The 23567-nt window shown below is 35.9% G+C and overlaps 1 protein-coding gene across 1 annotated transcript; it reads left to right on the top strand.

Annotated features, from left to right (window-relative positions):
• Nucleotides 1–1368: 1368 nt before the first annotated feature.
• LOC129437530 (BICD family-like cargo adapter 1) lies at nt 1369–22522 on the top strand. The gene is made up of 9 exons (XM_055195727.2): nt 1369–1718; nt 2950–3165; nt 9638–9754; nt 12285–12431; nt 12711–12893; nt 17304–17453; nt 20062–20168; nt 20284–20404; nt 21535–22522. The coding sequence occupies exons 1-9, from the start codon at nt 1494–1496 to the stop codon at nt 21724–21726; spliced, it is 1458 nt and encodes a 485-aa protein (XP_055051702.2). The 5' UTR covers nt 1369–1493; the 3' UTR covers nt 21727–22522.
• Nucleotides 22523–23567: the final 1045 nt, after the last annotated feature.

Raw genomic sequence — 23567 nt, 5'->3', positions numbered from 1 at the left:
CCCTTTTGACATCTCAGAGAAGCCACATTTCAATGACCTATTTTTTCACATGCTTGTTTACCAAAACTAAGTTACTGGGTTGATCTTTTTCACATTTTCTAGGTTGATAGAAGCACTGGGAAAACATTTATAGCACTTAAACATGGAAAAGTCAGATTTTCATGGTGTGTCATCAGTTTTTATTAGCTTATAGAATAATTCAGGTCAAACTACAAGAACATTGTGCCTTACGTCCTTTAATCTCATTTTTACTTGCGTCATAAATGATCTACTAGTCCATTCATCTTTATTACCTCACCTTATAAAGTTACATAATGGGCCTACTTATCAGCGTTCTTACATTTAAATAAATCTCACTTTTTTTGATTGAGCATTGTGTAGCTTGAAATGAAAAACAGTAGGCCTAAATTATGTTTTTTTAAATCAATATAGAATACGAACATTACAAAAAGCAAACATTAAAAGTAGATCACATGATTTCATTATACTCTTAATCTTCTACAACACAATAGCTTTGTGTGAGGATAAAGGTATGCTTCATTGTACTTCCTGAGAGTAAATATGAGTAAAAACATTTGGGGATTTTTAAAAACTTCCAACTGGTTTACAGTCAGTCGTCCCATGGGATGTTTTACATGCCTAACCCCAAACCCAAAGCTTCTTAAATTCATAAAAGTGTATTTGGTCTTGATTTTAATAACTATTGGAAACATGTAGTTATTAGTTGTGACTTTGCATTATTCATCACAATGCTAAAATACTGCACAGCTCCCAGCTGTAAGTATAATTCAAGTAACCAGGGCCGTTTCCGGCCATTTTGATACCCCAAGCAAAACCCTCTCCAAATCATTTAAAAATCATGTGATCATGTAACACTTAAATATTAAATGCATTAAATTCAATAAAGCAATTAAATACAAAAGTTTTAAAAGGGAAAAATAATTTTGTGTGCTTTTACTGAACCAATTTTTTTAAATTGACCATCCAAAACTGGCAATTTTTTCCTTACATCTACTAAGTGGCGATTTCAACATGTTATAATAAATTGCCTGTTGGGTATTTGAGCTAAAACCTCACATACGCACCTTGGGGATACCAAAGACTCTTATTTTACATCTTTTTAAAAAATCTCATATGACCCCTTTAACAACATTAAAAAATAAATCGGAGACATTGGTTACATTTCACAACGCGATTTTGTGTTAAGAATAAGTAAGTAAGTAAATTATTTTTAATTTAAATGTGGGTTAGGGTTAAAAACAACTAGATTTTTTAATTTAATTTCGTGAACTTCGTGCAGAGTAACAGCTGTAGACCCAAATGCTAAGAGTTTTCATGAAATGACTGTTACTGGCTGCGGTGTGCAGTCACCTGAAACTCAAAGCCCAACCCACACGAGCACCTTCAGTTCACATCTCCTCCTCCACACAGAGATCTTCACACCACAAACTCACAGACAAACTCGTCCGTATTCTCTCTCATAACCATCAGACATGAACCGAGGTGAAGAGCTGTGTTACAAAGGCCATGAAATGGAGGTGGATGAAGACTTTTACCCGTTTGATTTGAGTAATGACGAAGATCTGCTCGCGGCTTTACGGCAGAAAGAGGATGAAGTTCTGCTCGCGGCACAGCTCGGGAACGCGCTGCTCTTAGAAAACAGACAACTGAAAGAAGAGAGACAAACAATTCATGACGAATACACACAACAGATCGAGGTAAGAGATGGACAGTGTGCACACAATAAATTCATTTTATATAAAAAACTTTTATAATCTTATAAAACTGTGTAAAATATAAATAAAATACTTTATACTTCTAAACGGCTGTGGCATCACATTAGAAGCAAGTAGTATTTGAGCATGAACCATTTATTCAGTGACGTTTAAGCTGTATTTTTAAGTGCTATTAAGTCAGTTTATGCACAAGTAACACAGGTGTAGTTCTAGGGCTGTGCAATTAATAATTTCTTTTTTATTTTTGATTCAAATAATTACAAAAAACAAGATAGTAGCCTAAGTAAGACACTTATTGAGCGATTAAAATATCAATTGTGTGGTGCTGGGCTGATGTGTTTGTAACCCAGCAAACACAACGTGTTTTCCTATTAGTTTTTGGTTATTTTTAGGGAGAAAAATAACTAACGTTAGGGTTAGGATAACGTTAGGAGAGTGTTTAACCTGTTTTTTTTTCTTAAAGAAAACTTTCCTGCTAACAAAAACAAACCTTGAAAATAACGTTTTGAGAACCAATAACTAACTTTAGGGAAACATTTTAGGAACCAAAAATTGCTGGCTGGGATTAAGTCAGTTTCTAGCAGAGTACTAACACAGGTGCAGTTCTAGGGCTGTGCAATTAATCGTTTTCAATTTTTGATTCCAATAATAATCGAATTAAAACAATTATTGTGTGAATAAAATCAATGTATTTGTAAGACACTGATACCCCTGCTGAAAAAAAAACAATAAACCATTACATAAAATTCTAATGGTTTTATTGGAGATTTATTTTATTAGATCTAATGGTATATGGCCCAAAACACACTACAGTTTATTGGTTTTTGTTGGTCTTTAATGGTATGTATTGGTTCTAATGAAATATGGCCCAAAACACACTACGGTGTAGTGGTTTTAATGGTAAAAGCTAATGGTTCCTATTGGTATTTTAATGGAAACCATTAGAATTTTCTGTAATGGTTTTATTGTTTTTAAAGTCACAGAGTAATCGTGTAAAATAATCATGATTATGAGTTTTATCAAAATAACCGTGATTGTTTTTTTGCCCATAATCGAGTAGTTCATCACATACTTTATTTTACATAATAAGCAACAAAACACATTTGACATAGTTGTGCTTTGGTCTAGCAATATAAAGGTAAATCATATTAAAATTAGATCAGATCTTTCGTCTGATGTAAATTGATATATCACTCTTGTGTTTGATTCTCAGGACTTGCAGCAGGGCAGGTACGAGCTGCAGGTGAAACTGGACAGCTGCCAGGCACACTGGGAGGGTCGAGTGACCGAACTGGAACAGGATGTCCAGGAGCTGCAGGTACAGGTGGAGGGACTGACCCAGAACCTGTGTGAGGCAGAGAAAGAGAAGATGAGACTCAACCATGAGCACAGTGAACAAAGTCAAAGATTTAGAGATCAGCTGCAGAGGGCGAGCGACACGCCTATCATCTCGATCTTTCACTGTGTACATGAATTCACAAATCATTTTAGAAGGAGAAGAAAAAATATAACATTTGCACAGTTTCTCACCAGAAAGTTAGATGTGATGTTGGTCTATTGCAATAATATGCACATTAACAGTTGTAGGAAGCAGAAACATTACTAGGAATATGTTTAGTTCACAGAGAGAGAGAAAGCACATTTATCTAAGCTGCCGATAGATACGAATAGTTTTGCTTTTCACTCATTGTTTCAAAGGATTATTGTCATGAAATCCTAGAAGTGCAGAGCGTACAAACTAGGGCTGGGCGGTATATCGAGTTTTGGTAATATATCTGTATTTTTCCCAGTGGGATAAGGGATAAGCCAATACCGTCTATATCAGTGTTGCAACTGTACAGAAGCTCTGCCAGAAATGTAGACCGAGGTCAGACATAAGCTTTCCAGTCAGCTCACATGTTGTGCATATTTTCAAACAGGGAATTAACCAAATGCTAGGTCGTTCTTACCCAACTGCTGGGTTATTATAACTCATGGCTGCATAACAACAACCCAACATTAAGTAATTTTTAACCCAGCATGTGTTTTGTCCAATTTTACCCAACATGGGTCAAAAATAACCCAGCCATTTTAGAAGTGTACACTCATATCATATGAGGCTTTGGTTTGCACGTAAACATTTATACCACTTTGTAGAAAATACTGAGATAAACTTAATATATCATATTGCGGGACTCATCCCAAAATGACTTAGATATGAATTTTGGTCAATATCACCCAGAACGAATAAAAAACTGCAATTCTGTTGTCGTTGTGACACAATTTAAACAAATCACACAGTTCGGTTTTGATTGTCAGGATATAATCTGCCCTGATCATCGGCTATTTTCAAACAATTGGCTAATGTCTGATAAAAATGCCACTTATAACAATTATAGGCTGACATATCAGTACATCCCTATAAAGCGTCCTGTTTGGTGGATCACCATTTAGGATTATGAGTAGTGCATTTCTTTCATTGGAAAGATTTTTTTTATGAAATTCAAATCAAACTGACTTTCGCTGTTTAGCAACTTTGAGGCTGATGGTTCTTGAAAGGTATTATTTAAATTAGAGGTGTTTACTTTTTAAACTTTGTAATCTGATGTTTGCTCTACTCAGAAGTATTTACCACCTCAGATATGTTCATAACATCAGAATGGACTCGTGTAGTTTTATTGAGAGCGAAATATCTCTATAACCTCTGTATTTTATGCTAAATAGTAAAAATCTTATCAATAGGTCAGAATAGATGAGTCGATTTGAAACATACATTAAATTCAGTTTCAACTTTTAATTTGAAGAAACCGTAAATGTCCTTATTTTGTGTCACTCATTTGAGTGCTCACAATGTGAAGCAGTTTTTTTAATACGGTCATTATGGGCAGGTCACTGAAGCTTTTGTACTTTGATCATTTGAAGTATAGCTGGGGTGGTACTGTAGGTGTGTCTTTTATTGGCATACGTCCACACTGTGATACAGACGTTACAGAAGAGTCATAAAAGACTGAAACGATTAGAGGATCAGCAATAATGCGTCTGTTTCCATCTTTAGCTCGGATAAAGATGACATCATGCTGTTCCTTGGTCTCAGTGTTGCACATAAGATATCCATAAAACATTATGAGGTAATCATAAAGTAAACATTGTACATGCTTAGCAGTATTTGTGTGATGCAGTTTAGTAGCATTCCTGCACTCATCCAAGATCACATGATCACATTTAAAAACAACTCACCTGATTCTAAATAAATCACGAGACTCGCATTGTGATGAAAGTTGTTAGTTTTACTTTTAACTTCAAAGTCTAAATATAGAATGTACCTAATGATTCTTGCATCAAATAAATGTAGCCTATATGACTTTTAAGAGTAGGGCTGCATAACAATTAATCGCAACTTATCGTTTGCAGAATAAATTGTTTGTTTACATCATATGTGTATTGTGTATAATAATTATGTATACTAACACACACACACAAGCATCCATGTTGGGTTAATGCCTAAAAATGTGTATACGTGGTTGTCATCACGTGACAGCATGGAGGAGAAAGTGAGAGGGGCGGAAATATGGCGAGTTGCACACCTAGTGACCTGGTTTTGGAAAAAGAACACAACTTCTGCAGTTTGGTAGCATTTCGGGTTTGGACCGAACAAGAAGGGAGAGGCGGTAAATACGGACGAGGCAATTTGCAAATTTTGCAACAAAAAAGTGACTGCGAATTTGCACTTTTTTGTAAGCTGCTCTTTGATATTAAAAGTTGTTCGGGGGTGTGATTTAATTTAATTGATTTGTGTGCGTGTCTCTGCGCGAAAACTGTTCTGGTTGTTTATGTTAATTTAATTCTGTTTGACGGTTGTATTTGCACTTTTTATAAACTGCTATTTGTTGCATGTTATTTTGTTATTGTTTCAGTATTAGTGTATGACATTCAGTTTCTGAAGGGTTTAGGCACAAGCCCAACAGTTTGGTGACGCTGTCTGAGGCTTATGTCATAATTTTATTAATGTGTTAATTACGCATTAACGTAAATGCATTTTAACAACACACATTTGATTAAATTCCGATTAACGCAATGCGCAATTTCTGACCCTTGGCCTAACACGTTTGATAAATTGAGACACTGCCTTGGACAGTAAATAGTTATTAAACATCTAAGATTATCTTTATTTGTACGTTTTCTGAGAGATGTAAATGCTTAAATAATACAAATAATGTGTGTTCATCCACTTGCACTAAGATTTTGGATTCAGTTTAACATTCAGGAATTATAAAAAAATGCAGGACTTGCTTGATGTTAAAAGAGTTATTAAGAGCGTCAAAACTCGCATGCACACAGACACGATATATGCACACATACGCGATATATGCACACATAGACAGAATTACAGTTTTAAAAATATCTGTTTTGAGAATAATTCACGCGGATATATTCTGTTATGTCTTAAGTGAATGTTTGGGTAACTGTTGGGGAAAAATATCTGATTTGTAACATTATATTAGATCCTTGCATTATACAGTAGATCTTAAAGCTGTCTGTCTCAATGTCAATCAGACAATATAAGAAACATAAAAGTTGAACATATATTGATATTGTTTTTGACTTTGTGTTTGGCAAATCTATTAGTTTTACCGGTGATTTTAAGGTATGGATACAGTGATTTTGTTTTTGAACCCTAAAAAATATTTACTCTTTCACTAATAATAAACATACATTTGCATAAATCATCTATATTTGTCCACGGCCATGTTGATTAGAGCATTCAAAACTAAAAAGTGTTAAATGAAGGAAAAAATATAGAACAGATAAAAGTGTGAAATTAAGTTGCAATTAATCACGAGGTTAACTCATGACAATCACGTGATTAATCTAGATTAAATATTTAAATTCAAGCCCTCAAGCCCTCATTTTTATATTTATAAAACATTTTATTTTACAATTAATCATATTTCGTCTCAATTCTCACTGCTACTTGCTCATATATATGGTTCCAGTCAGGTTTAAGAATTGGAAATATTTGATCACAATAATTCGAACGTTGTTGTTTTTAGTATCGGTTTCTTTTGTTTTGAAGTCAGTCAGCTCTCCATGACACTATTTGTTCCATGAGAAAACCCATCTGCTGCAGTTGACTCATTGCCTGTGTAAACTTTCACATACGTTTCTCACACTGGTATCTAATCTTAAATGGTTGTTCTGTTCAAGGTCACGGTTTGGCCAATCCTTCTGTGTGTTTACACTCTTGCTGAGACTCATGTGTTCATTTAATAGCAGTGCATGAGCGAGGAGTGTTATACTGTATGTACAGTAAGTGCTTGAGGCCATGTTGTGTTGTGGTTGGTGTATTGTCAACAGTTTGGCCTAGAGTAATGTCTAACTAATGCCGTCCCACTGGGAGGTCCCACACCCTCACATTCTCCACAGGCCACACGTCAGTCGGCCAAGTGACCGTGTCTCTGACAAGGATTTTTTTCCAAGAAATCAAAGTTCAGGAAATAATGATGTCTATGCATCCTGTGCTGTGAAGGAAGAGGAAGTGGCTCTTACTGATTCACAGTAGCTCCCACCATCTATAAACTCATCTTCAGTACAGTTTGTGACTCTTATGGTTTGGTCGAAGATGTGCTTTTTTTAAATATGGTGAACTGTCATTTTCCAGTTGTGTGAGGCAGTGGTGAGTATTGGTGTGTGTGCGTGCGGGTGAATGTTTTCTTTGGTAAAATATAACTCTGTAGTTTCCTTATACCTGTAGTAGTTTCCAGTAAAGTCTTTGCATGTCTGTAATATTAAATAAGGTCCTCATTTTCAGGATGTTTTGCTCTCTTTTTGCCCTTAGGGAGTTGTGAATTCTGGCTAATGAGATATTAATACTATTATTATCTTTGCATGTGTGAACCTTCACACATTAAGTAGATGTCATATTGTTAGCAGAATCGGCAACATCACTGCGCGCTCTGTTGGCATGATTTAGCAAGGTTAGATAACCATGATGAGAATTCCAGGATAGTTTTGTCAAACGGTGAATAAGAGCTATTTGTTAGTACAAGTGCTTACTAAAAGTACTCAGGGCCCTACTGTTTTTACGGCTGTTCATATTGTCAAAGTTTTGGGGGTGTTTTTGGCACAGGAAGTCGTCATTTTGGATTTTGTAACAAGTGCTTGCGGTGAACTTTTAAATACTCCTCCTAGGGGATTTGTGTGATTGTTACCAATAAGGGTGGGCGAAAAACCTGTAGGTATGATAAATCGATAGAAATTTGGCAACCGTCAGAAGATTTTGGACTATCATCTTGATCAGCATATCGTCTTTATGTTGTGTGCATGGTCACAAAAACGTAACGCTTGTACACTTATTTAAGCACCACAGTTTTAAATGAAGTGATTTTAAGCCGTTGAAATCCAAACAACAGTGCTAAATGCGCGCAAGGGTGCATCCGCTGCTCATTGATCTTGTGAGCATTTTTGCCACTTTATCTTTGTCTTTGCAAGTATCCCCATAAACACGACCATGTTAGTCTTAAGAGAAAGTAAACAGCTGAAAAAGAAAATGCATGTTTAATGGGCGTTTCACACAGTATGCGTCATCCACGTGTGTCTAGTTCATTTTTAATAGGAGACGTCTTGCTAGTGCACCTGCCCCTAATTATATATAGCCTACAGTACCGTGCAAAAGTCTTAGGCCACCACCACCAGACTTGTTGTTTTAGACGTTTTAATGTCCATATATATATATATATATATATATATATATATATATATATATATATATATATATATATATATATATATATATATATATATATATATATATATATATATATATATATATATATATATATATATATATATTGATGTTCATTTGTCTGTCATATACGGCCATTCGGTCAATGTCTCAGAAGTTAGCGGGAGTGAGAAAATTGACAATTTAAAGACGCCTGCAGCTTTCAAAGCCAACGTGTTGATGGCACTTTGGCTTTAAGAAAAAAACATCTCTTATTTTTTTTTAAATTTTTGACAAACGAAGTTGCCATGGCAAGAAAAAAGGGAAACAGGAATTATCTAATATTTTCCACACTGAGTTATTTTAATCAAACTTGAGCTGTATATTTTGTCATGGAGTCTGATCATATAGATGTAACTCACTGTCACAGCACCACAAACTGCTAGCAGGAAGTGTGTCACTTCAAAATAACCTGCTAATGTTTATCCACTTAACTGCATGTGCATTGTTTTCGGAGAAACATCATGTACCAATGGTGCTTGGGCCTGTTTTCTTTTTGGTTATTCTTAAACACTTACTAGCCATATGGCCATCTGTAATATATTCAGCTATAAACAGACTAGTTAAGAGACGCCAAAAACAATAGATATATGCATCCCCAGGGTTAAAGTTTGGCTTGGGGCATCAGCTGTCCGAAGCGTTATTGAATAGTACAAAGAATAGACATCACAGCATGCAAGCTTTATTTTCAGTGCTGAATGGCCTTTCCCTCATGGGACCACTAACTGTGTCTTTTTGTGGTAGTTGAACCAGGACCTCTGATCAGCCCTCTGTACACGCTTTATCGCGTGGGTCATACCCCACCCCTGTACTCTGCACACACACGCTCACAATGACTAATTGAGCATCATGATGTCACTGCCAAGACCAAGATGCCAAGCCGCATCTGTCGTGTGACTCTTTGATTCAGTGTTTGTTTGATGAGCTCTGATTGCTGTCCAGTTATCTTCTGATTCAGGTCTATCATCGCAGGCCTCCACTCGCTCAATGAGAGCCTTTGTTTAGCTCTTAATAAGCGGACATAACTCCTTTCTTTTATGAATGTTGCCACATTTCTTTCAGCGAGTTATGAACACACTGAATACATTTCAAAGCTCGAATGAACATTTTTTTAACAGTCTGTTTTGTTCTGCGTGTATAGGCGACAGAAGTGGAGCAAACTATGACCAGCAAACTACAGAGATTAAAAGATGAAATGAGAGAGAGAGGACATTCAAGACCCCAGGATGAAGAAATCATCAGTGCTCTTAGAGAACAGGTGAGAAGCTCTTCTAAACTTTTCGGTGTTTTTCACAATGGTGTGCTCCAGATTATGTTACATACCGTTGAAGCCAATCCAGAACTGCTACTGTTAAAAAAACCCAAATCTTTAAGCATAATAAATAGACTGTTTGGTCCACTATTTGTGTGCTATTTTATCTTAGCAGTAGAGGTGTAAATTGGACACTTAATCGCGATAAGATACAGTATCGAATATCTCCACGGTTCCTTCGATGCAATTACAATTTGATTAATTTATCGATACTTTAATATTAAGTGCCTAGTTAAAGGCGGAGTCCATGATGTTTGAAAGCCAATGTTGATATTTGAAATCACCTAAACAAACACGCCCCTACCCCAATAGAATCTGGACCTTTTGTTGATAGACCCGTCCCACACATATGCAACCCGGCATTTGATTTGATTGGCTATAAGTGTGTTTTGGTAGTCGGCCCGTCTCCTTTTCCAACGCGTTTTTCAAACATCGTGGACTCCGCCTTTAAAGGTGCAGTGTGTAACTTTTAGAAGGATCTAATGACAAAAATGTGATATAATATGCATAACTATATTATCAGTGGTGTATAAAGACCTCACATATTAAACAATATTGTTTTATTACCTAATAATTAGTTTTTCTCTATATACACCACGGGTCCGTTTATCTGGAAGTCACCATTTTGTGCTGCCATGTTTCTACAGCAGCCCTAAATGGACAAACTGCTTTACATAGCGTGTTTTTTCACTACTGTATTTTGTCTTAGACGACAACATGTTTGTCCTTTGGCGGCTACCTCTCTATGCGTTTCGGTGAACGGTGGACTGAGTCGTTGGTTGCAATTCACAATCTCACCGCTAGATGCTGCTAAAATCTACATACTGCACCTTTAAGTAGTTACATTTTTAATTACTAGCGAATGCAACCAAAATACATAACACATGAACATTTAATTAAACTCATGAACATTTAATTAAAATGTCTTTGCTTTTCTAAGCTTTTAATGGGAGAAAACTGGGATTATGGAACAACTTTTTTAGACCCCCCAAAAATTGCATCCATCCTTCACAGTTTAAAATTTGGATGTTTTTCTTAAAATATCACATCAATAACCAGCAAAAACACTTTTATAACCCCTTGGAGTCGTGTGGATTACTTTTGTGAGGGATGAATGCACTTTTTTGGGGTTTAAAGTCAGGGAAGTTGTTCCCTGGTCCCTGTTTTCTCCCCAGTGGTGGACGAAGTGCACAATTCAACTCATTGAGTAAAAGTAAAGATACCCAGGGTAAAATATTACTCTAGTAAAAGTAGAAGTACAAAAGTATTTGCCTCAAAATGTACTTAAGTACAAAAGTACTGTGATTATTACTGTATGTCTGTATCATTTTTGTCACGAAACTCAAATTATGTCAAAAAACTCTCTTGGCTCACCAATCTATTAATAGAAGGACATTAATTAATCAGACACTGATGTCTAATAAAATTATCATAAGCCTAAAATCTTAAAGCCATGCTGGTTGCTGCACTCGCGTCCCTTACATGAACCACCGCAGCAACCAAAACAAGTTCAAAACGTAGCCCATGCTGTACCCTGATTGGTGGTTTGACGCGTCACGCGTGCATCTTAGTTTGCCCAGTTAAGTTTTTTACCAACTGATAAATAAAAAGGAACGACAGATTTTTCAAAATGTAGTAGAGTAAAAAGTAAGATATTTGACTTTAAAATTTAGTAAAGTAAAAGTCTCCCAAAATAAAAGTACTTGAGTAAAGTACAGATACGCGAAAAAAAACTACTTGAGTACCTTAACGAATTACATTTACTTAGTTACTGTCCACCACTGTTTGTCCACCACAGCATTTTAGTCGTCTTCGTGGAAACGCATAAGGGTAGTTGACATGTAAATGTGTTATTTGGTGTGACATAGCAAAGATTTAGGAAAAAACCCTCATGATATATAAATAGCTTGAGAAAGATTGACCTTAATGTTAGAGTTACAGTTAACACTTTATAATAAGGGTCCATGAATCATGATGAACTAATACCCAAGTTAATCCTTACTTAATTATGAAGTAATGCTGAGGTGAGACATGTACTAAACATAAACTAATGAAGAGTCATCATTTTCTACAACATGACTCATGACTCAACACATGATTTATTGTTAACTAAAACACATGTAATGTTGTACTTAATGATGAATCTTCATTAGTTTATGATTAGTACATGCCTTAACTAAAGTAAAAATAAGTTTATGTCTTAGTTCATTATGATTCATAGACCCTTATTATAAAGTGTAACTGAGTTACAAATAACATGAGAGAGTTTTGTCTTAAATTTTTTGAAAACTGTTTCTAAATTTAGCTGTGACACACCATATGACACATTTATGGTTTATTATCAACTACCTTTAAACGCAGATCTTTTAGACAGCACGAAGGCAAAACTTTCAGTTTTTTACTACATTATTATCATGTAAATCTAGTATGTGAATGTTTCTGACTGTGTATGTGTGTTATTATTGTATTTGTTTAGGTAGCACGGCTTGTACAGCGTGAGCAAACACTAGAGCAGCGCTTGAAGACAGCATGTCAAGAGAATGAGGAACTACGAGAGAGTGCGTCTTCACTAAACACACGCCTGGATTTACAGGAACAACAGTGTCATACACACACTCAACAGGTTTAGTCACACTTCATTTAAATCTGGGAAAAATTTGTTTCATTGTTTAATGTTTTATTTTTTGAAAATGTAAAAATTAAGGATCTTCTTGCATCTTTAAACCACACATGGATAATGCACAAACGTACTTTACTTCACGCATTTTACCTTAAGTGACTTACTGTGCATTATATACGTGTTATCATGTGTGTTCCCTGGCTTTCGGCCAGCTAGAAAAACACTACAAATATTAAAACAATTTCAAAATCTTAAATTGTCTGAAAACACATCTGTATACAGTTGGCAGAGGCGTGGAGTGAGGTGGAGGTGGTTCGTGCTCGGGTGCAGAGGTTACAGTCTGAGGTAGATGAGCTCCAAGAGGATAATCTGGCCCTCCAGGAGAAAAGTCACAATGAGACGTCATTGTTGTCTGAGCTGGAGAACAGTCTGGACCCCTTGGACTGGAGTCAGGACAAAGAACAGGTGATACATTACTCAAAATCTCTCCCGCAGTCACCTGATAATGTCAGACTTTACAGCTACTGTAAACAAACACCTTACAGGAGATTCGCTGGGGTTGCATGGTTATCCTGTTTTTACAGTAAGCCTTTTAGCCACACATATTTGGTGATAAAATGACTGTAAAAATGCAATGATGTCATGAACCGCACATATTTTGAAAATTGTAGTGGCTAGATGTTCACTGATGCGGACCATCTGACACAGAATCACTTTAGTTATTCGTCAGCAAATACGTCAGTATGTAATGTAATAATGCAATTTAAAACCACAGTAAAAATGCAGGCAGATCTTGTGTCATATATACTAAACTTTAAAGTAAACTGAAACTAAATTCAAGTAAGCCTTAGTTACCGGAAAAGTACACCCAAAAACGAAAATTTTGCAATTATTTATTCATGTTGTTTGAACCTCCAATGTATTTCTATGTTCTTCAGAATCCAGACAGATTTTAAAGGTGCCGTAGAATGTAAAACTGTATTTATCTAGGCATAAATGACTAATAAGAGTTTTGTACATGGTAATGAGATATCATGAGCCGCAAACACGATTGTTTCCTTGTTTTTGTTTAAACCTTGTGCATGCAAAAGACTGCTGGAAAACAGACCAATCTCAACATAACACAGATTGTGACGTTACAGTCCAGATGTATTCCCAACATTAAATTACACATTAAATTAATTACAATGTTGTTACAATGCTAAAAACAAAGTTGTGACTGCAGAGTTAGCACCATATGCTAGTTAATGCTATAGATGGATTTCAGTCATGTGACCTTTTACGTCATGCTGCCATCTTGAGGACCTACCGAGTACCAGTAGGCTATTAAAAGAGTACAAGCATTGGCTAGCTTGCTACGATTTACGGATTTCTTATCTTTTACTGTCTATGATTCTTACGGATACAGTAGCCTAAATGGCTACGAAAGACAACATGTCGCATCTCGACTGTCATGAAAAGAAACGCTACTTTAAAAAAATATATCTTGGTTAGGGTGTGATGCCTACTCGATCCCTGATGTGTTCTTCCAGCCGCTGTCCGCTGCTACCGAACTACCACGATTTTACAACATAAAAAGGTGCGACACAACATGAAACTTTGCTCGAAGTATCACCTGGATCTCTACACATGAACGCAAGCATTGAGAACAGAGTTTACTAAAAAGAAAGGATTTGTACAACTGACTTTGGCTGTTATGGTGTCCGCTCGTCATCTCTGCCAGACGTAAAGAATCGATCTCCGAATGCGAATGAATGAATCTCATATGAGGCTCCTTTTTCAACTTAAAGGTCAATATTGTTTGTCACTTGCGACAAAACAATGAATTATCCGTGCATTTATATGGAACTATGTTTTAGGAGCTATCCATCTTTACTCTCATCCCTCCTTACGTCGCATTCGGAGATCGATACATCTTGACTGGGAAGATGGCGGCGAGCGGAAGCCAAATCAACCAAAGTTAGTTGTTCAAAACCTTCTTTTTAGTAAACTCTGTGTACACAAACAATGTTCTTAATGCTCGAGTTCACGTGTAGAGACCCAGGTGAGATTTCGAGCAGACTGTCATGTTGTGTCGCGCCTTCTTAGTGTTATAAAAATATCGATTTTGATGCTCACAACATATTGAAGGCATAGCTTCTTGTTCTTTTGCGACCACTTCAGGTGCTCAAAATGGCGGAAGACAAGTGAGTGACGTCAGCTGATATTCATGTATATTCTAGTTAGCGCTATATGCTAGTTAATGCTATATTCTAGTTAGCACTATATGCTAGCGTTTAGGCTGAAGCTCTACTATTGACGTTACAGTTACCTTTGCAGGTCCATACTGAAAAAAACACAAACATACCATTCAGAAACATCCATTAACAATCTCCAAACAATTGATAATAATTCAAAATCTGTATCTTCATCTGATGCAGACTCAAACATAAGATCTGTTTACACACACAGAGCTACTGAAAGAGCTGCTCTGTGAAACAGCCAATCAGAGCAGAGCTCAACATTATTATTCACAACCCTTACAAATAAGGTAATAATAGACAATTTCATTATAACGCAAATCCTTGGGTTGAAAATAGACATGTAAAACCATCTCTGGATAATTCTTAATAAAGCAAATACATTCTATGTAGATATTAGAGAACAATTTAACAGATTATTTCAATGCATTCTTTGGCACCAATAAGTGTAGTTTTGGGTTGGGCTGAACCGATTCATGGAGTTACTCGATTAACTTGATTACAAAAATTCCTCAATTCCTCAAAATTCCTGCCTTGTTGAATTCGTATGACGCGCACTATACGCACAGGGATCTGATTCACACGGACCGTTGTTCAATGTTCAGGAAGCACACCAAAGCGTATTATACATTTTGAATTTAGTTGCCGCGATGGGAGAGAGTAAAGATATCCATAAGCATTGATGTTTGCTGATTTTAATCTCATACTGTATTTGTAGCGATGTCGTAATGCAGTTTGACTAGATATGATGTTTAGCTTTGAAACTAGTAAACGTATTCACATTCAATTGCAAGAGAGTATAGCTTAAAAAAGAACCCCTTCACACACACACACACACACATCCACCCTCGTCTCTCTCACGCCCCAGTCAGACCAATCACGGCAATGCATCACATATGCTTAAACTTTTATTTAGCCACGCAACAATTTCAGCATGCATTCACTGTATACACCGGAACGTGATGTTGTGATGCGATTTTTTCGAACGGATGATTCACCTAAAATGCACCGCAATGCAAGCCAAATGCAGCATTCTATTGAAAATGAATATATGTATATCTGCTGTTCCAAACTGCAATGAGGCAACTGGTCTGATTAGGGTGTCACTCTTTCTCACACACACACAGGTTGTTACCATAGCAAATAGACTCACCCCAGAAATTATATATTATTTGTTAGTAGCTTAATGGTAAATGCTGCAGGTGTAGAAATCTACATTAAACAGATATTTACTTTGATGTCAGGGCTAGATTACAGCATGAAACCTGTTCTGCATTTTAAATTAAATTGCTTAATTGTTGGCACTGACACTTATAAGCACTAAATGGGTAAAAAATTGAATAAATAGGCTTTGTTTTGGAGCCAAATGTTGGAGTTGGAATCAATACCTTTTTTTAAAAATAAAAGTTAAATGCTTGATCATTTTACAACCACAGCATTTTCGTCATTCATTATTTGTTTCGGTTGTTTAAAACACACACAAAAATGATCAGATTAATCGATCGATTAAGCCTACGGGTCCTTAAAATCCTTGAAAGTTTGTAAATCTGGAGGGGGGAATTCAAGGCCCTGGGAAGTTTTTGAAAATATACATACATAGATACAGGTCATTGAAAGTGCTTGAATCTATTTTATGCAAGTTTTCTGAAAAAAATCCATATTATTCCCTGTGTAGTGTAGGATAATATCATAAAAATTCTAGACTTTTTAAGCACACATCTTAAATTGTTTGCTTTAAATGCTTATATCTTCTGTATGTGAATGTTGATTCATACCAAAATGCTTTTTGCATAGTTGTGTTTGACACATGAAAACGTCTCTGGTTACGTATGTAACTGTTGTTCCCAGAGAAAGGAACGAGACGCTGCATCTCCCTTTCCATACTTCCTGCATCCCTGTAACGCCGTCTTTGGCAATATTTCAGATAGCTATATACTTTCTGGCTCCCGCGTCACCCTGTCTTTGTCGTTAAGCCTCACTATTGGTTGAATTTGATATACACATTCAGATGCACTTACCACTGGAGGCGTCCCCAAAGTGTCACCGCAGTGATGCAGTGTGAGTTCCCTCAAAAGCGAACTTTAACAATGTTTCTTAAAAGGTAACACAATGTAACCTGGCTCTCAGTTGAAATTTATCCCCACATTTCGTCCTTGAATTTGAGAATATTGGATCTGGAAAGTCCTTGAATTTGAATTTAACTAAGGTGTGGGAACCCTGATTCTTCAAGCTTTAAAATGACCAAGTGTTAAACAAATAACGGCACTCGACTTATATTTTAAGTGTGTCTTGATGACATTCAAAAGGGTTTGGTGAAAACCCAATTAAAATGTGTCCTCTCTGTGAGTTGTTGTTTAGGCAGTTTTATGATGTTTACTTTTTAAATCATGTGTAACAACAGTAAAACCCACAACCAGAAAGCACCGTAAATGTCTTCAGTAAAATGTGACTTGAGAGAAATGCCGACTGCAAGCTTTAAATATTATTATTACAATAGATAAGTGTTTGTTTAATAACAAGGTGTTGTCAGACTTCATTGCACTTTGAATTTCTAGTGCACTTCACACACAAGGAGTGTTTTGTGTATTTTCTGCATGTTCATTAATAAAAAGAGACATCTTTCTGTCTCCTGCAGGTTTCCCAGGATGTGAGCTACATCCTGAAACTACTGCATCCTATGGTCCACAGATCAGCGGCTGAACAGAGCTCAGATGACAGCCTGCAGGCCATGCTGGGAAAACTGAAAGATGTAGCACAAAGAATAGCGCACGGTGACACACTACAGGTATAACTGCTATGTGATACCCAAACGTGACAAAAGCTGACACATTTACTGTCACTTTCATTCTGTGATGAATATAATGTATTACTTTCCTCCAAACATCTCATACATATCTTCTTTCATTTCACACTGGATCGCTAATTTATTTTAAAGTAAAGGACACATCTTTAAACAGCATCCCAGCAATGTTAATTTAGTTTTTTTATTATTATTATTTTCAAATGTGCTATTCATTTCAGTTTTTATTTTTAACAATCAGTGGCTTTTGAATGGTAATGAATAAAAATAAAATTCTTTATCACATTAGTAATTATAGATGGTTTCAGCAGTAACAAAATAAACAAGCGGCTTTCGTGGTTATCACGTAACTTCCGGTAAACTATGTTAAGAATAATTAACAACAAAGTCCTTTTTAAGTAGTTTATTTATACAACAAGCAAAATAAACAACACATAGATTACCTAGAAAAACAAAACATTTATTTTCGACGAGGTATTTGTTTAAGTGTTCAGTTTAGCAACTAGTCAGACCATTAAACAAACAGAAACCGGAAGTAACGTTCTGACCAGAAGCGTGATCGTGTGACCGCACGTGTGCAATGGAATCGTCTATATTTTGTATCTGTTGTCAAGGCAACTATGTAGTGGTTGCAGTTAAATAGTAACAAAAGTAACTATTTATCAAGCTAATGTAGCTAACCTGACTATGTGGTAGAAACTCTATAGGCTTTTCCTGTATTGATAACCATGACGTGACCTAATTCAGCTGACCTCATGAAGCGCCATCTACAGGTGTTTCCATTTTTGACGATGGAATAAAAGCTTGTTGATTACGAAAACTAATATTTATTTTTCCTCATTATTTTATTTTATTTTTAGTTTTTTAATCATGGTTGATAGTTTAGTTTTTCAGGTTTTATTTTATAATATTTTATTTCATTTAATAAAAGTTTTTAATCTATCGTTTTCGTCTTAGTTTCAGTTTTAGTTTATGACAATAACCCTACATCCCAGGACACATACTGTATAAAGTGTGTTGAGTGAATACATGTGTGCAGAGCTGTGTTGTAGACCAAGGGTGGCTGTTTGGGGCTGTTTACACTTGGTATTAAGATGTGTTTTCGTCGATCGGATTACAAGTGGACGAGAGAGAGACATCACGTTTACACCTGGTATTTAAATCCGTCTCTTTTGTCCACTTTCGACCGCTTCTGTCCTGAATACTGTGAGGGGGTGGTCTGTTGAGACGGTGGGCGAGTCTCCCCGCTGTATTTTAACACGAGTCAGAGTAATTATGAGTTTATATGGACGTGAACTAATATTATGTCGGAGTACACTGCTTGTTTAGCAAGTAAACATGATGCACAGTGTTTTGTACATGTATATGTTAGAGCTTTCTCTGAATTTTTAGCGCAATTGATGAAATAAGATCACGCAACTTTCACACGCTTGCAAAATGAAACTGCGGAGATCAGCCGCTTTAGTTTTATCAATGAAAGGCTAAAAATAGCGCTGTTCACGCCAGAAGTCAGAATAGACGTAAAACATTGTGTTCAGTACCTCAGATTAGATAAATGGGCGGAGATAAGGCGTTGTCCTGTGGCTGTTTGAACACATTCAACCACATGTGAGTTTACACACTAGCAATCTGATCGAAAGGGGTTTCGACTACCTCTTAATGTGGTTGAAAGTGGTCGATCTCAAGACGTTTTGAACACCGTTTACACCTGGCATTTACGTCGTCCACTTGTGATCCGATCGATGAACGCATGTTAAAGCCAAGTGTAAACGGCCTCTTTGTTTTACATTTTCTGGTTACTACATAGTTCACATCCAGATGAAATGGTCATTTGTGTTATATGATACCAATGCTGTAGAGAGATATGCACCATGGATTTCCATTTAATTCCCTCAAGCCAACGAGGCATACAGTGCTGAATGCGTATCAGCCGTCTTCAGGAGATGAGGAAGTCCATTGTGAGAGTAGTGAGCGATCTGTGTGAGAATCCCGCCCGGCTATAGGAGCTCCGGGATCAGGTGGCGATTCCTCATGTGTTAAAGCTTTCAGACACAACTAATAATAGCCCGCTACTGACCTGGGGTCAGTTCCTAAAAAACATGGCTATGGTTTGGAGTGCCTGATGAAGACTGAGGACTGTTTAACAATGATGTAAACAAGGATCTATGTGGAGAGTTTGGGAGATCTTTCCACCAGCAAGGAACAGTGAAGATGAATGAGCGGGAGAATGATTTAGTGCCCCATTAGTAAACGTACAACCAAGGTGTCATTCATTCGCTGTCTGCAAGGTTTTGGGTGGGGTGTAGATTTGCAGGAGGAATTGTATGTACAGTATGTATAATGCAAATCTGCATGACCCTGTTATCTTTGACTTTTACTCAAAAAATTAAATTAAACAATTTCAACTTGTTTTTATGAGTTATGTCAACTTATCAGAGGTCAAAACGTAAAATAGTAGGTTGAATTGACATTCGAAACAAAGTTGTTTTATCTTCATGCTTTTTGAGCATTGGTTACCATTTTTGACTTTCACGTTTCACTTTCAAACGGTCTTATGTTGCATTTATCAAAAAACATAAATTTTCTCCCTTAGAATGAGTGCCTAATAGCAGAGAATGCAGAGTTAAAGCTACATGCTGAGAAGATACTGAATGAAGTGGTTCAACAGGCTATAAAGGACCGTGATGATGCCATTGCCAAGTAAATACTAAACATAATTACCTTTTCTTCAAAAGAAATGTTTATGATAAAGTATTAATCATTTCAGTGTAATTTCTTTGAAAGTATGTTAAGTTTTGTTTTTCTTCACGTGCAGGAAGACAGCTATGGAAGCAGAACTCCTAAGGACTAAACATGACATGATGTGCCTAAACAACCAACTCCTGGAAGCCATTCAGCGTAAACTAGACCTGTCTCAGGAACTGGAGGCCTGGCAGGTCAGTTAGAGTCAATTACAAGATATTTTGATAAATAATCTATTCTTTTAAAATGAGGTAGACACCACATGGTATATGACACTGTATCATTATTTATTTAACAAAAACTAGGCTAAAAACTAGTTGTGAGTTAAAAACTAAGTAGGGAAGAACGGGGTCAAAAGTAACGCGGGAAGAAAGTAACAAAGCGATTTTCTTCAAGCCCTGATAACATTTGCATCCCAAACTATGACCGCATCACGTTATTAACCCCCCTTTTTCCGCGTGTAGATCCAGAAAGGTGTTTTCAACCATGATGAGTAAATTCCTAAAGCAGTCATTGTTTTTTTAATAATGCATTGTGCTTTTTGTTTCATGTGGTAAAGTACTGATTAATCTACAGGTTATTTAGTGCTCTTACACATCCTGAAGTTTGTATTTTTGAATTTTGTTCGCTTGGCTGTAGAGTTGCATGTGCAAAACAGTGTAAACATATACTGGTGATTGGCAAACCAGCGTTTTACTATAAGTTACATTGTTTGAAAAACAGATGAGCTACTGTAATGTAACTACGTGCAATTTTATTTGTATTGTCGCTACTTCTTGTTTGTTATACACTGATTGTTAGCCAATAGCTGACTAAAAATTACCATTTGTATTTAAAATATTTAACTCTTTCCCCACCATTGACGAGTTATCTCGTCAATTAAGAGAAAACCCTTCCCTGCCAATGACAAGTTTTTGCGGCAATCCATAATACCGCTATTATCCACCAGGGGGCGCTCTTACCCAACTTATAAAACACTGAAGCAACCACTGATCCAAAAACTGTAAAAACTCTGTGTATGTTTTGATCATCGCTCCGAATCTGATCTCTAACAAAAGTCCTTTACAAAAATGCAATCATCTCAGTTTTTTGCTCCAATTTTTTTTTTTTTGTTGAATAAATCTACTAGAAACCTAACGAATAAAGATAGGACAAAACTTTTGTTTAGAAGCAGAGGTCCTGTTCTTTCATTTGATATTTTGTATGTTTATATATTTAAAGAAATTTTTCTGAAATGCATTAAACTTTTGTGAAAATCATAAAAAATGCTGGTGGGGAAATTTTAGTTTACCATTTAAAAAATGTAATCTGATTTACCCCATAGGATGATATCCAGGTTATCATCGGTCAACAGCTGAAGAGTCAACAGCAGATAGAACAACAGCCACAGAAAAGGTCAACGGGTCGCCTGTCCTTCCTACATAAGTCCAGACGGGCCTCCTCATCCCCCTCGACTGCATCAGAGACGACGGCTCCAGGTTCACCTTGGAGGGACTGGCTCAAACTGAGCAAATAAACCCAACATTCACAAACAGAGTGTACCAGCTGCTACTCCAACATTACACGCGGCCATCTACGTCCACAACACTGCATTATAATCTACAGAGAAATGACAAGTCAGAACAACATTTGAGACTACTGACAGACCAGAATTTAATTTATGTGTGAGACAACAGACCTGCTAATTCACGAACAATATATGGGTGAATCGCACAGAAAAATAAACAGGTCACATTTGACTCCCTAAATAAAATATGACGAGAAAATATTGTGTAAAGCAAATTAAGCTCTTTTTGTACTATTCATGCATTTGTGTATTTGTTGTAAAGATTTTTACCATATACTGTACTAATGTATGGATTCATGCGACTTAATTGCAAAACTTGTATTGAAATGGGTTTATTGAAATGGTGAACTGGGGTCAGTGCACAATGACATCATGCTGGTCATGACCATGTTGATTGTGAAGACACTGTACATAAAAACATTCAAGGAAATGGTGCTTAAACCTTTAAACACTTAACTCAGCTTGTGATATTGTCATGGATTTAAAAAAATACATCCATCGTTGTTCAGCTGAATGCCATATAGTTCACTTCTACTAAAGGTTTCACTGTAACACTTTACGATAAAGTTCAGTTTTAAAAACATTAGTTATCATGAATTATAGCACTAAGATTTATGAAAGTTATATAAGTATTATTCTTTTTTTATTTACTGCATTGAAACTTCCTGTAAAGTGTTACTGGTATAATTCATCAACACAATGTTTTATTAGATTTTTCACCTTAATAAAATGCATTTTTGTAGTATTTTGTACTGTATGTAGAGTTTTCTTATTGTGATAAAATTGTAATTGGTTGTACTACACCTTTTTGGTATATTTACTGAGAAATGCAATTACAAATCACAAAGGTATCGGTAAAAATAAGACGTCAGTTGTTTGACACTATGATTTACACAATTGTATACTACCAGTGAAAAGTTTAGGGTTACTTATTCCTAAATATTTTTTCTATGTTTTAGAATAAAAGTAAATTAATCCAAACAATTTAATAATAAGAGGTTAATTATGTTGTCACTAAACTAAATGCAAAACTAATCAAAGGATGTTACTGAATGTCTTTAAAGAAACCACAAATGCCCCAGCCATCTTTTAGCACCTATATGTCTCGACTGGCATGACAATTTCCAAAGCATATCTAGTTGATGTGGTACACTTCAAAAAATGACTTTCTTACTTAGTATCCTTGTCCTGTTTCAGTAGAAACATCCAAAAATTCCCAAATCAAGATGTATTTTCTTGCTGAGCAAAATTACCTAAGAAAATAATACTAGTTTTTGGACAAAAAATGTACAATTTAAGTGAATTTGTGCTTAAAACAAGCAAAAATATCTGCCAATGGGGTGAGACAATTTTACTTGAATAAAGTGTTTAAGAAAAACGAAATCTTATTTCACAATTTTTTTCTCACCACATTGGCAGATAATTTTGCTTGTTTTAAGAATAATTTCACTTAAATTGTATATTATTTTCCTTAAAACTAGACTTATTTACTTAGGTCATTTTGCTCATCAAGAAAAAGCATCTTAATTTAAGAATTTTTAGATATTTCTACTGAAAACAAGACAAAAAAACAAAGTAAGAAAGTCATTTTTTGCAGTGTAGTTTATTCCTATTCTCGAGAAACACGTTTAAGAATGCTACAGATAAAAAGGTCATTTATTTGATGCTTTTGTCAACCTGTCCCCAAATTTGTATGATCTTGGATCTGTTCCTGTAAAACCAAAAGAGAACTGTCACTGTCCAGGGATGGTTTGCCATAGTTATGTTATATTTATATACCCTAATTTTGG

The sequence above is a fragment of the Misgurnus anguillicaudatus genome, chromosome 24, assembly GCF_027580225.2.
Source record: "Misgurnus anguillicaudatus chromosome 24, ASM2758022v2, whole genome shotgun sequence".
In the NCBI taxonomy this organism is placed as follows: domain Eukaryota; kingdom Metazoa; phylum Chordata; class Actinopteri; order Cypriniformes; family Cobitidae; genus Misgurnus; species Misgurnus anguillicaudatus.
This window is presented reverse-complemented; position numbering and strand designations above follow the sequence as displayed.

Excerpts from the sequence above, each read along its gene's own strand:
- LOC129437530 (XM_055195727.2), top strand. The coding sequence starts at position 1,494 with ATGAACCGAGGTGAAGAGCTGTGTTACAAAGGCCATGAAATGGAGGTG. Across the intron at positions 3,166-9,637 it reads TTAGAGATCAGCTGCAGAGG|GCGACAGAAGTGGAGCAAAC; the intron begins GCGAGCGACACG and ends CTGCGTGTATAG. Across the intron at positions 20,169-20,283 it reads CGTGATGATGCCATTGCCAA|GAAGACAGCTATGGAAGCAG; the intron begins GTAAATACTAAA and ends CTTCACGTGCAG.